This window comes from Gossypium raimondii, chromosome 11 (assembly GCF_025698545.1).
Source record: "Gossypium raimondii isolate GPD5lz chromosome 11, ASM2569854v1, whole genome shotgun sequence".
Classification (NCBI taxonomy): domain Eukaryota; kingdom Viridiplantae; phylum Streptophyta; class Magnoliopsida; order Malvales; family Malvaceae; genus Gossypium; species Gossypium raimondii.
In genome coordinates this window covers 8,745,176-8,760,205 of record NC_068575.1, presented here as the reverse complement: position 1 = coordinate 8,760,205, position 15,030 = coordinate 8,745,176, and the positions used below count along the sequence as shown (strand labels likewise).

The following is a 15,030-nucleotide window of genomic DNA, read 5'->3' as shown; positions in this document are numbered from 1 at the left end:
AAGAGAAAAAAGTTTGTTGAGCAAATATTTGTATGCTTTGCTTCTCCATTCAATTTCGAACTTTTTGCAGCTTAAAAGCAATAATGAATATTTAATTTAATTATGTTATTATGCATAGATAATATGCTACTTATTGCCCAATGATAATATGTTGCTAGTCCTAATTACTTGTATAATCATTTTATTTTATTCTCTTTTTTAAGAATTGATTGTTACCTAAATGTCACAAATGTGTAATTATATACAAATAAATAACATTTAAATTCAATTAGTTGGTAATTTTAAAACAACTCTAGTGGACATGAGGTTCATTATTTATTAAGAATCAAAACTTAGAATATAATACTACATCAATTCTAACATAAAATTTATAGATAACATGAAAGCTATGCATTTTGTTCTTTAAATAAGTAATCTTATTTTAATTTTTTTTTATTATATACAAAAAAAAATAATTTGATATTTGATATAATTTTAATAACAATTAATTTTAATATTAGTTTTAAGCAAAAATAATAATAATAAAATAAACGGGCCGGGCCGGGCCCGGGCTTCATATTCTTTACACGGGCCGGGCTTGGGCAACATATTAAGCCCATATTTCGGGCCGGGACGGGCCCGGGCCTAGTAAGCAGGCTGAAATTTTTTTCGGCCCTGGCCCGGCCCGACCCATGCACACCTCTACAGCATACTATCGGTGTCTATAGCCTCAACTGCAATTGTAACTTCAGCAGACTCAGGAGGGTCAAATATATTACTATACTAAAAATAAAATGTTAGAAATTATGTGATTCGAATCTCGTCATTTGTTAAAAAGAATAAATATAGTGGCAAAATAAGATAATCTATGGGGACGAAAGGCCGAGGACCGTGTAGAACTATACATCACAAGTTAAATCTGTATAGAACTATTTTTTGTCTATTTGACTTTGATTAGAACAGAGTTTTTCAACCCTTAAATAGATATAGGCGACACTCCTCTTGTATCCTTCGTTTTTTAACATTAGTGAATTTCTCTTCTTTTACCTGTAATTCTTTTTCCAAAAGAATTTTCACTCAAAATCTATGTGTTTTTATTTTTATTTTTTATTATTTTGTGATTATTTTACCACCATTATCAACGTTTATTAAAACATAAAGGAGTTTGTGGCATAAACTCTTGAGCCCTATGAGAGGGGACGAATATAAAACAAAGAAGTTTATTGTTTCTTTGTCTTTTTGGTACATAATCAAGTGGTTTATTGAGAAGGGTATTGAAATACTTAATGCTTATCTTTACAAAATACAATCCAGTCCATTGCCAACTTTTTCCTCAACATGCATGAAAAAGACAGTATTGTAAACCCGAAGACAAAATGGAGAATAATACAATAAATATATAAATATATATACCTGATAAGAAGATTATATCTTTTATTGAAAAGGACTTGATCGATTGCCAGAAGGAGAAAGCCAAATTATTCCGAATGCGTCTTGGCTTTTGCCATGTGCTTGACTAGTCTTTGTTGCGAAAGTAATTATTAAGATTCAACCCACATAATATAAATTCCAAATATTAATCAATTTAATGTAAAAGAGGTGAATTATTATATTATATTATAGAGTTAGTATTGTTTTGTGTTGTTGCACGAGTTAATTGTATATATTAATAAAATAAAAATTAATATATAATTATTTAAAATATTTGTATTTAGATATTATTACAAATAAACTTTAATTTAACAATTAAAATAAATATTTGATAAATAAATTTAATTATTAATAATTTTATACAATACAAAATAAAATTAAAAATTGCGGAGAAATTTTGAACTCAAAATTAAATTGAAAACAAAATCATTTTTAAACTGTTTTAATTGATGCACTTTGTTTAATAGAATAATTTGTATTGTTTTGAATTTTTCTCAGCTTTGTTTCGCCGATGGGTCGTATAGATTTTTATATCAACTCACCAATTCTCATGTGAGTGAACTACTTTAAATATGAATCTATTACATGTTATTGAAATTTAATCAATAAAATAAATATTTTATATTTCCTATGGATTTACTACAAATTTCAATTGATTCATTTCCCCATGGGTTTACTCCAAATTTCAATTGATTGATTAGAATGCATACCAATCTCTTAAATATAAATTAAAAGAAAAATAATAAATTTGAATATTATTATATTTTTTTGTCACTCAGACACATGTTAGTACCCGACAAAACGTTGATTTTTGCGTTTACTCCTTCTGAAGCAGTGCTTCCAAAAGTCACCCATCCTCAACCACTCGCTCAACTTAGAATAAGGCACCCCACTTGTATTTAAGTGCGAACATTCTCTAGTGTGTACTTCCAAGACAAAGAGGAGTCTATTTAGGCACAACAACCTCGTACTAATAGAGACCCATGACATACGCTGATGATTATCTTTTACGCATTTAGCGGGACTGAATGTATATCCTGCCACGTCATACTAACAGACGAGAGGACCTTCCCTATAAATACTCTGAAGATAGATGAAGAAGGAATCGATCTTCTAGCACCCTAAAGTTACTCTAAGCAAGTGTTTTTTTAATTAGCCTATTCTCTTGTCCTTGCTCAGGTTCTTGGCCTCTTTAGGTGAATCAACCTCCTCTACACCATCGTGATCTCCTCTTTGTCATCCTCTCTTGTTGTATCTTATATCAACAATTGGTGTGGTGTGCGTGGACGAAAATGTCTCAAAATCAGAATGATGCTACCAATAACCCCACAAACAAAATCAATGACACCAACCCCGCCAACTCCTCCACTCCAATGAAAGGCAATGATGCCGCCAACTATTAGTACAAATCTCCGGTGAGAAAAATCTTGAACACACGAACGGAACTCGAATAGAAAATGAAGAAATAGGACAAGACTCTAAGGAGTGTATCAATCCACTATCTTTAAGGTTATATTCGCCCCCACCTATATTCGGTGTGCAAAAGAGTTTCAAGCAAATTAACCTCGAGGATACAATGAAGCTAATGACTATTTGTGTTTTGCACTGACGAGAATAGTCCATTGACAATGAATAACAAAAAACTCAATTTCTACAAAGAATTTCTACAGTAACTCTTTATAGAACAATCTAATAATATTAGAAAATGATGAAGGATAGAAAGAACTTTTACAACTTGTTGGTGTGATTTCCAAATGAAATTTCATTCCTATTTATAGGAATTATCATATCTCTTCATGGAGACATCTTTCAACAGGTGTCTTTCTGAATAATAATGTCTTTAAAAAACATATAATTATTAATTTAATATTACAACTATTCAAATAATATTGTTTGAATAGTTATAATTATTTTTCAAAAATTAAATGATATAACTTTTGACCAATGACCAAAAGATTTATCTTTTAATTAATTACACCCATTCATTTATAGTTATTGGAATACTATAAATATTTGAAAATGTTCCAACACCAACACTGAACTTCCCTCAACCCAAACCAAGACATCAACTCACCCAACCATGTCCACCATGGAAGCCTTGACCTAGCTCTTGAATGTCCTCAATGCTCTCTCTACTAACCCAGCTATTGTGCCCTCCCCTTCAATTTCCAATACCCCATCATCTCTTACTATCCCACAATATCCTAAAGATGACCTTATAAAGCATATTCTCTCTTGCTTTGCTTCCCAACCTCAACCCACTGTTGTGATTGTTCCTCCAGTTCAAGCTTCCTAGCAACAACAACTCTTTGGTTCTCAACACCATGTTACTAAGATGCAAGAAAAAATATGTCTCATGGAGTTATGCTAAAGGCTAAAGGTTCTAAGTTTAATGAAGTTTCTTCGAGTTATGCTAATGAACCCTTAGCCCCTTTCGTGTTGACTCATAGCCTTTTCCACTTATTTGAAGTTCCCTAAGATTTCTTGTACTGGTGCAAGTGACCCAAAGGACCACTTGGCTCACTACAACAACCACATGAATATTCTTCGGGCCTTTGACATTGTGAAATATGGGGCATTCTCTTTGACCCTTTTTAGCACCGCGTGACAATGGTACTTATCGCTTCCCTCGAGGTCTATCAACAACTTTGATCAATTAGTCGAGTTACCCATGAGCATATTTTAGCAAACAAAACCCCACAGCAATCCCAGCTTATCTTATGTCCACATGGCAGAAGGAGAACAAATCCCTCTATGATTTCATAAAGAGAATTAATATTTCTACCATGATAACAAAGGGTGTTTCTAATGCTCTAGCCATTCAAGCCTTTTTAGTCAGAACTACTCATAAGTTTTTCCTATTCCACCTCATTGGTAACCTTCCAGAGCAGTTATCTCAATTATACAAAATGGTTCACCGGTTCATAGAGGGTGATCAGATAGACATAGGTCAAGTCAAATCATTGACACAAGAAACCCAAAGGTCCCACTTTCATAAAGGATGTTCACCTCCATATCACTATCAAGCTCTAGCATGCCAATACCAACCTTAACAGAGGACTCGCTTGTTAGAATATATCAAAGATAGTCAGTTGACAGTTAAGATAGTAGTTAGTTTGTTAGTAGTTATTCTGTTAAAAAAACTAACAGCTTCACAGCTATTGCTATAAATGTTGTATCGAGCTATTACTATTCTTTAATGAAAAAGTAGTATATGCATTTCAAGTATTAAACCTACTCAGGTTATACTTTAATATGGTATTAGAGGTTTTTTCTTTCCTGGCTTTCATACGTTAAGTTTTTTTCAGTTGCATATGTTGCATGGATCTGCCATTGAGTCCTTCTGCTGCTCACTCAGTTGCTCCAACGATGGCATCTACCCTTGCGAATAGTGTTCTTTATAGCAAGTTTTTCTCCACCAAGAAAGTGAGTATACTTCTTGATGATTCCAACTATCTCTTATGGAGGCAACAGGTTTTTTTAGCTGTTAAAGCTCACAAACTACAACGGTTTCTTGACTCCAACACAATACCACCCCCTTCGATGGTCAAAGATGATGATGGGATGCTGCAAGAAAATGCTGAATTCGCTAAGTTCGAGCAACAAGATAGCGCGCTTGCTTCATGGCTTTTATCTTCGGTAAGCCCTGATGTTCTTCCTCACCTCATTGGACTTGCAACTAGTTCTCAGATTTGGAATTCTATTGTAAACTTGTATGGTAGCAAAACTACCTCTCGACTAATGTTTTATCGTTGAGTGTTACACTCACAACGCAAAGGTGATATTTCTATGAAAGAATTTTTGCTAAAAATTAAGTCCTATTGTGATAACCTTGCTAGCTGTGGAGAGGCCATTAATGCCCATGAACATATCATTGCTATTCTCAATGGACTGTCATTCGAGTATAAATCCATTGTTTCAATCATTCTTGCTGGTCAACATGCTTACACAGTTCAGAGTGTCACGACGATGCTACTGGATGCAGAAGCTAGACAACAGGTTATATTGGCCGAAGCTCCCAGTTTTGCCAACCTGGTTTCTCAACAACTCAAGACATCCCAAAGACTTGATATTCGCGCCAGCGTATCGTGCATCAAACTCTAGGGGTCATAGGCGTGGACGATCATCTGGAGCTCGTATTCAATGCCAGCTGTGTGGAAAAACTGGACACTTGGTTTATCGATGCTATCATCAATTTGATGCATCTTACAAAAGCAACAACTATAGGCCCCCTCCACAAGCAAATGTATGCATGCATACACCTGGCACTTCTCCATGGACACGGCCCCCTATATCAGCCATGTCACCAGTGATTCAACCTTCCCCCAGTTGGTCTCATCTGTCACAACCTATGAATACCTGGGCTAGCTCATACATGAATCATCCTACACAACACGTGGTTCCATCCTCATTTACTGTTTCTTCTCCACAGGCGTTAATTGCTACACCTGACACTGTGGGGGATCCTACTTGGTATCCTGACTCCGGGGCCACACACCACCTCACTCACTCAGTAGCCTCTCTTGGTGAAAGTCCGTCGCACAATGGACCAGGTATGGTGTATGTTGGAAATGGTAGCTCTCTTCCTATTATTTTCTGTAGTCAGTCCTCTTTGCTCACTAAGGCACGACCACTTTACATGAAGTCAATTTTATATACCCCTGGTGTTACTAAAAATTTACTGTCTGTATCTAAGTTCACCAGAGACAACCAGGTGATGTTTGAGCTCCTATTGTCACAATGTCAAGTACGTGATCTAAGGACCAAGGAGATACTTCTTCGAGGATCAGTGCAACATGGTCTCTACAAGCTTCATTTGAATGATGACCTCAGAAATTTTCAACCAGTGCACACAGCACACTGTTTTATAGCAAAAAGTGCTACTCCTCTGAGTGTGTGGCACTCTAGACTAGGGCATCCTTGTAAAAATGTGTTGCTCAAGGCTTTACAGCATTGTAATTTGTTATTTGATGTGAATAAAGAAGAGTTTGTCTATGTTGCATGCCACCTAGGCAAGGAGCACAAACAACTGTTCTCTCCATCGACATCTCAGTATTCTGTCCCGTTACAATTGGTTGTTGCTGATGTTTGGGGACCAGCTCTAGTAACCTCAAATGGTTTTTGGTACTATGTGATTTTTACTGATGCCTGCACCAGATATTCGTGGGTTTATTTTTTGCACAAGAAGTCTGAGGTTTTGACTGTGTTTCTTCAGTTTCACAGACAGGTAGAGCGCACCCTTGGAGTACAACTACAAACATTACAAACAGATGGGAGGTGAATTTCAGTCTCTCAGGCAGTATCTTGCTCAACATGGAATTGTTCACCGATTCACCTGTCCCTACACTTCAGCTCAAAACGGCATTGTCGAACGCAAGCACCGGCAAGTGGTTGAAATAGGTCTTGCCATGCTTGCATATGCTTTCATGCCAATGTCTTACTGGAGTGATGCCTTTAGCTGCACCATTTACCTTATTAACAGACTCCCCTCTGCTCCCCTAAACTTTACCTCTCCTTATAAAAAACTTCATTGAGCCAAACCTAATTATAGCTTTCTCAAAACCTTTGGGTGCCTGTGTTTCCCTAATCTAAGGTCGTACAACACTCACAAAATCTAGTTTCGCTCCACTCCCTGTACCTTCATCGGTTATTCTCCCATTCACAAAAGATATCGGTGTCGAGATGGCAATGGCCGAATATACATCACCTGTCATGTCACCTTTCATGAAAAAAACTTTCCATTTAAGACTATCGCCACTCACTCTCCTCCAACCAACAACCGTCTGTCAACTAGCTCCAAATTGCTCATTCTAAATCCCAGCCCGTGTTCTCATAATTATTACTCACCCAACACTCAGGGTAACACTCCGTCTCCCTCTACATCACCTGTTATATCAACTCTGCGCACATCAACACCTTCTATCCAGTCCAGCATGCAGTCCCCATCTCCTGCACCCACTTACCCTCTGCCTTTACCAAATGTCACAACAAGTCCCTCACCTCTATGCCCAATACCACAAAACTCTCATCTAATGATTACCCGTAGAAAAGCTGGCATATTCAAGCCAAAAGCTTATTTAAGCAGTATGAGTGAGGCTCCTGATATACCAACTAGTATTCATGCAGCTATGGCACACACTTGTTGGCGTGATGCAGTTCATGCTGAGCTAGAAACTCTTGGCCGCAACAACACTTCGAGTCTATGTCCGTTACCGTTACATCATCGCACAGTTGGATATAAGTGGTTGTTTAAAATAAAAAAAAGGCTGATGGTACTGTTGATCGATATAAAGCTTGTCTGGTAGCCAAGGGCTACTCTCAGCATGCAGGGACTAACTACCGAGACACGTTTAGCCCAGTGGTTCAAGCAGTCGACATCAGGATAGTTTCTGCTGTTGCTATAATGAAGGGATGGCCTCTTCGGCAAGTAGATGTGAACAACGCTTTCTTAAATGGAGAATTGTCTGAAGATATATTCATGGACCAGCCACCTGGTTTTGAAGTGTCAAGACCCAGCAACCAGCGGTTGGTATGCAAACTAAACAAAGCCTTATATGGGCTGCGACAGGCTCTAAGGGCATGGTTTCACACTCTTAAACAATTTTTGGTCAGCCAGTTAGGCTTTCATACATCCAAAGCCGATTTGTCCCTACTCATTCGCATTACTGGTAATAGCCAACTCCTACTCATGGCTTAAGTTGATGATATTGTTCTCACAGGCAGTTCGAGTGCAGATATTGACAGTGTGATAAGTCAACTTCACAACCGATTTACTCTCAAAGACTTGGGTTGTCTCAATTTTTTTCTTGGAATTGATGTACAGTACACCAATCACGGTTTGTTCCTCAGTCAGAAGAAGTATGTGCAAGAGATTCTATCGAAAACGGGTATGACAGGTGCAGCTACCACTCCAACACCTATGGTTAGTCTCCCTAAGCTTACTGTCACTCCCGATAGTCAAAAGCCTGTTGATGGTCAACTTTATCGCAGCACTATTGGTATGCTTCAATATCTCTGCATTACACGGCCTGATCTCTCTTTCTGTGTTAACAAACTCAGTCAATATATGAACTCTCCTAGTGAATCTCACTGGAAGGCAGTTAAACGAGTGCTACGCTATCTGGTGGGCACTATGGAACATGGGTTGGTTTTTACACAGGGACAATTTCAGTTGATTTGCTACTCTGATGCTGACTAGGCATCTTCAGTTGAAGACAGACGCTCTACTTCGGGCTACGTAGTGTATTTGAGGCCTAACCCGATAGCCTGGTGCTTAAAGAAGCGGGCCATGGTCTCCAGGTCGTCTTCTGAAGCTGAATATCGCAGATTGGCCAATTGTGTCTCTGAGCTGGTGTGGGTTCAGCAACTGTTAAAGGAAATAGGGGTGTCTGTGGAACAAACACCAGTGGTCTGGTGTGATAACACCTCCACTGTTTCTATGGCAGCAAATTTAACTCATCACGCAAGAGTCAAACATGTTGAGATCGACCACCACTTTTTTCTAGAGAAGGTCCTTGATGGTCTGCTACAAGTCAACTATGTGCCATCAGTCAACCAAATTGTTGATGTTCTTACAAAACCTGTTCCCCCCAAACACTTTTCTGATTTTCGACAAGCTCTTCAAGTCACAACAAAAGACTCAATTTCCAAAGATTTTGACAACCAGGAGAATGTTAGAATATATCAAAGATAGTCAGTTGACAGTTAAGATAGTAGTTAGTTTGTTAGTAGTTATTCTGTTAAAGAAACTAACAGCTTCACAGCTATTGCTATAAATGTTGTATCGAGCTATTACTATTCTTTAATGAAAAAGTAGTATATGCATTTCAAGTATTAAACCTACCCAGGTTATACTTTAACATCGCTCCCCAGTAGGTGACGGGCAATTCTGACAAAATAACCCTCTGTAACAAGGGATAGGCAGATGGTTAATACTATCAGGCCACCTTGTCACTCAGGACCCGTGAAAGATAATCATCCTAACCAGCATCAGCGAGAACAAGTTTTGTATAATCTTCATCATACATACTATCAACTTAATTGTTTCCTTGCCATCATATTTGACCAAGATGAGCATCTGGGAATCTTACCAAACCTTCCCACTATACCCTTCAACCTGTGCTGATGTGACTCACCCTTTCATTACTGTTATGAATCGATGTGTCCAACTTAAAGATGTCATTTATGGTTCGAGATGCCTACCCGCTAAATAGGGTAAAAAATTAAGAAGTGGAATTATAGATGTCTTGATCGGTTGTAAGAAAGAATGGGCCACCTCGAGCTCCAAATAGAAGGCTCACCAATAGAACATTATATCTGTCTCTACATCAATCAAAAAGCCTAGATCTTTTCCTTAGAGTTTGATATTTTCATAGGTAGATGAATGGGAAGTTCTAGATGCAAAAGGAGATGATCCTTTTATCGTCTTAGCCACATTTCATCCTTCCAGGTTAATAGAATCCTGGTAGACACGGGAACTTCAGTGGACATTCTGACAGCTAAGACATTTAACAAGATAAGTCTCAAGGACACAATATTAATAAAAGCCAGTCCAGTATACGACTTTGCCAATCAGCCAATCACGGTTAAGGGATCCATCACCTTCCTGATGGTATTAGGCGACGAAGAGCATACAATTACACAGATGGTTGACTTTTTAGAGGTGGACCAACCAGTCGCATATAATGCAATCTTTGGGAGGTTGATAATGCGGACGACCAAGATGGTCGTGACCACTTTCTGTATTGAGCCAAATCATACTGTCAGTGAAGTTTTTAATTACCAATGCATTGGGATAGCTTTAATATATAGTTATAGATGAAACTTTCTAAAATATAATTTAAAATAAAAAAATTAAAAAAAAAACTAAAACTAAATATTTGTAGTGCATTTAGTATTCTTAATATGATGTATTTGTGTTTAAATTTTATTTTACATATAACTTAATCTATTTTTCATTTTAATATCATAGGTATTTTATATGTTATTATTAGTTAGTTTCATATCGTAATTTTTTTTGAACATTAATCTCATTATAGGTTTTTATCATCTGCTCTTTTTGATATAATATCTAAAACTACTCATAGTTCCTCCCCAATCCTTAAATAGGAGGATAACGCGCTTCGACGCATTCGAACTCACGTTTCTTGCACTAGCAATAATGCCGATGTCAATCGAATTAAGACTCAATCGATAGTGTCGTATTTTATTTTTAAACATATATTTATATTTTAAATATATAATTTTTACATGTAAACGTATATAATAAAATTTCTAATACATATACGTCTATTAGTCTGTTAAAGTCAACTGGCAGCCTTCTAAGAAAACGATTGAGTAAATGTTAAATAACACTAATTAGATTTGGGGGGGGGAGGGTGAGAATAAGAATGAAAGATATAGCTTTTTCATGACATGGCAAAATTAGGTGCACATAAATAAAGTGATATGGAAAAACTAGAAACACATATAAAACTTAACAATTAGACCACACATATATATAATTATTTTCTTTCATATCTTGCATAAAATTCAAGTAATTTCCAAAAAGAAAACAAACAAAATTCCAATTAGCTTGACCCTACTTCAAAAGCTTTAGCCAACAAACATTCACTTTTCTCAACTGGGTCAATTTCCGCCAATTTGTTATATTAGACAATAGTAAATGTTCTTATACTTGAAAATATCATTGTCAATTGAAGGGGTATTTTTTTTTTCTGAACTTTTGGATATGAATACATATAATAATAAGAAAAAGGTGGTCACAGAGTTTCTGTGCTTTGTTTAATATATATTTCATATAGAGATGAAATTACTATTTTTGGTGGCACATAGGAGACCATACAATGGTTTAGAAGATATTTATGTGCACAACAGCACAAAAATTTTAGGATAAGAATCTGGCAAAAATGGGGGTTTTTTTTCTGAAGTAATATTAGATGAAAGCATTGTCTTTATGTTCAATTTATTCAATGTACCATTTGGCTGCTTTTGGTTACGGAAAGAAATAATCACGATGAAATATTGAAATATCCTTTATATATATATATATATCTATATATATATATATATATTTGTTGAGGGAACGAGTTCAAGAAAGAAATCTTCGAAGTATCACTTGTTAGGTAGTCCAATTGATCTTTCACATGGTCGTTATTGTTCTTGGGTTGTATTGGAGTTTTGTCTCACTCTGTTGAGAATCAACATACCATGAGTGATTTGGTTCCTTGAGGGGGAGCGCCTAAAGAAAATGGGCCATACGTGGGCACACAACCAACAACCAAGGGCAAGATATGGTCACACTCAGTGTACCAAGCTGCTCATAACATGTTGGCTCTTGCAAGAGACAACCTCGACACGACTCGGGGATAATATCGATCATTATTGGGAGACCAATCAACTACCAAACAACTGACTCTTTAAAGAATTTTTTCTTCATACGTTGAATTGCTTAATAATATTATCAATTTTTTTATTTAACTATAAAAAAGAGATTTTAAAAATTTTAAGAATTTAAGTCTCATTATTTGTGGGTTTAATCTAACTTTTTGTTATACAATATTTGTAATTATTTGCAAGCAATAATAAACAAAATCTACAAGATGAACAAATTCACCCAAGCAAAGAAATTTTAAGTTAATTATAGCTCTGTAAGTAATTATGTGTCAAAGTAAAATTTCTCATGTCACAAAGAAAATAATAATTTTGCATGCCATGTCATTAGTTTTTTCTAATTAAATTAAATTAATTAAAAAATAATTAAATACTTTTATACCATGTTTGGTTGGATATATTGGCATAGCCAATACACCCCTAATCAGTGGGCCCCACTTAATCACCATTTAATCTGTTGTTTGGTTGGTTGTATTACCATTACGTCCCAAATCTGTTCCTTCCCTAATACACCCGGTCCCGTAATAGCTATTCCCCCCATCCAGCGCCAATTAGAGAATCCTTACCCATTTTTTATTTTCGTTTCCTTTTTCTGCCCTCATAGATTTCTGCTTCTTCTTCCATCGGCATTGTAGATCTATCCTCATTTCTTCTGCTTTCATAACAAATCCTCAACATTGTCTTCATCGGAGGCCGATTTCAGGTATGAATCTTTGCTTCAACATTGTCTTCGGCTTTCTCTGTTTTAATTTTTCTCTCCTTTATTGTTTTTTTCGTTTGGGTTTTGTTTGAATGCAAGCTTTTGTTCCATGGATTTGTTATCTCAATCGGCTGACACTTCATCAACGCTCTCTTTAGGGTTAGTTTCATCTTCGCCGCAGTCTATACTGGGTTACTATTGCCCGGAGATAGGATCATGGGATTGGATACTCCATCAGGAGGGAATACCAGTCATGGGTATTATACCCCACATGGTAGAAAAGTATCTTCTGCTTCAATTTTCTTTGAGAGTTTGCCATATAAAGTGAATCCACAAACTGGGTATATAGATTATGAGAAGTTGGAAGAGAGGGCGCTTGATTTTAGGCCTAAGATATTGATTTGTGGTGGTAGTTCGTATTCGAGGGAATGGGATTACGGAAGGTTTCGACAGATTGCGGATAAGTGTGGTGCTGTTTTGCTTTGTGATATGGCTCAAATCAGTGGACTTATTGCTGCTAAGGTCTGCAAGCTGTGAAGAACTGTAATTATTTGATAGGTTATTTGCTTTATGTGTTGCACTAAGGATTTATTCATTATTTATAGCTTTTGAAATATACCTGTTTATCCTGAAAGTTTTGGTATTCATGTGGCAAAATTTGCCAATTTTCCTGAAAGTGTTGTTGCTCTTGCAAGAGAAAAGGCTGCTGAATTGGAAGATTTCTCACCGACTTCAATCATTTCAACTGATGCTGGACAAGAGGTTTGGCTGTTTTTTTTTTTTTTTTTTGTTATAATACTTGTCACAAGGCTATAATATGCCTGCATTCTGGTTCTGGACATGCAAAGCCTTTTGTTTAGATGATTTTCCTGCTTCAACTATGGTGTTTCGACTCCAGCTTCTTTTTGTCTTTTCTCTGGTAGCATTTCTCATTGCTTAAATTCATAAAATTAATAACACAGTAGACCATGTTGAGAAAGGTGATGAAGCCGATTGTTTTTCATTGTAGCACATATATTTGAGTTATATATGTATATAGTTTAGCTCTTATTCTAGAATTAGTTTGCTGTCATCAGTTGGAAAATTGCCTATGCTTTTGAAAAGGAGCTTTGATATGCCCTTTTCATCTAGAACAGTAGTTGCTTGGAATTCTAGACTTGCAACTTTTATTTCTTTTCCTGAAGTATTCATGGCTGGCCTTTTTTTGGTATATCTCCGGATACGAGTTTGAAGATGTCTCAAAAAACTTAAAAAACTGAACATACTCGAGTACGAGTAGCATAGCTTGCAAATGCGACTCTATGGTACTCTTATTTATATGTGTAGTTGGTGATGTTGAAATGGATGACTCATTAATATATCAGAAAGTTAATCGGTTACTACAATGTTTAGTTCTTTCTTAGTACTTTGAATTTGCCTATGTGTATAATGTGTCAACTGATGCTACTGGTGTAGAAATTAAGGCTAAAACTAAATTTTATATGATTTCTTCCAGGAGTTGAATAAGATGAAATTACTTTTTTTTAATCTGTGCTTCTTCTTTGCTGGAATTTACTTTTTTTTTATTTGGAAATTATTTGTTTGGTTGTTGAGAAAGGAAGGGAAACTAAATCATGATATATGTATATATATGTTTGGATAAATCATGATAGTTTGTTTTTTTGTTATGTTGTTTAACTTTGTTAGTTATTTGGTGCCAGAGCTGAAAACCCGAATCAAGAAGTACTTTGAAGGGGATGAAGAGGCACTCCCTTCAGTTCTTGAGGCCATTTTGCGGAGAAAGTTAGCTAGGAAGCATGAGGAGACCGATGATGAATTGATGGATGAATTGGAGGTGCAACCACGAGACGATGTGGATGATGAAGAGTTCGAGTCAGATTTTGATAATTTGTACTTGACTGATGAAGAGATACTTGCAATGTTTTTGATGAAATAAAGTGTGGATAGAAAACCTGTCAATACTTGCAATGTTTGTCCATAATGTTTGTAAATGAGAAATGACCCTAGTCTACATCATTTCTCAAAGCCTGCGATTGCATGTAAATGTCACTAGAAAGCTGTTGCTAAGGCTTAAGAATCTGTTTTATGAGTCAGTGTTGGTTGTTTCAAGTTCACTTTAATGTCACTCTGTTTACTGCTTTATAGTTTAACTTTTGTATGGTAAGTGATTTGTATAGTAGTTGTTTCTCTTGAATATGCATGCAGAACTTATGTATTAGAAGTTACAAACACAGATTTGCTGCTTGATAACAGATAGATCTTTTTTTTTATAGTTTACCATGGTTGCTTTATGCCTATGTGATTGTTCATAGAAAAATTTTTTGGAAGAAGCCTATGCTTGACATTTGTTTAATCCATGTTTTCTTAGCAAGTATCTACATTATTAATCTATATTATATAGTATTATATATTATGATTTTATTAAATTCATATAAGAATATTTAATATTAAGAATTTTATTAAATTATATATTTTTATTAAATTATATTTAATAATAATTATTTTAAATTATATTATATAGTATTATA

General features: G+C 35.8%; 1 protein-coding gene across 6 annotated transcripts; it reads left to right on the top strand.

The window, feature by feature from the left end:
- The first annotated feature begins 12,274 nt into the window (after positions 1–12,274).
- Positions 12,275–14,752, top strand: LOC105804816 (serine hydroxymethyltransferase 7). Of its 6 annotated transcripts, none has more exons than XR_008191300.1 (4): positions 12,275–12,505; positions 12,661–13,045; positions 13,198–13,264; positions 14,203–14,752. XR_008191300.1 is itself a non-coding variant. In XM_052624487.1 (4 exons), exons 2-4 carry the CDS (start codon positions 12,719–12,721, stop codon positions 14,206–14,208), a joined length of 372 nt encoding a protein of 123 aa, XP_052480447.1. In that variant the 5' UTR covers positions 12,275–12,505; positions 12,602–12,718; the 3' UTR covers positions 14,209–14,752. The 6 variants fall into 6 exon arrangements, 2 of the variants coding, with proteins under 2 accessions (XP_052480447.1, XP_012493047.1); XR_008191299.1 differs by having other exon boundaries at positions 12,661–13,060; positions 13,205–13,264; XR_008191298.1 differs by having other exon boundaries at positions 12,661–13,060.
- The last annotated feature ends 278 nt before the right edge of the window (positions 14,753–15,030 follow it).

Coding starts and splice junctions, on each gene's coding strand:
- LOC105804816 (XM_052624487.1), top strand. CDS start 12,719: ATGGGATTGGATACTCCATCAGGAGGGAATACCAGTCATGGGTATTAT. Junction 13,025..13,204: donor GTGGACTTATTGCTGCTAAG/GTCTGCAAGCTG, acceptor GCAAGAGAAAAG/GCTGCTGAATTGGAAGATTT.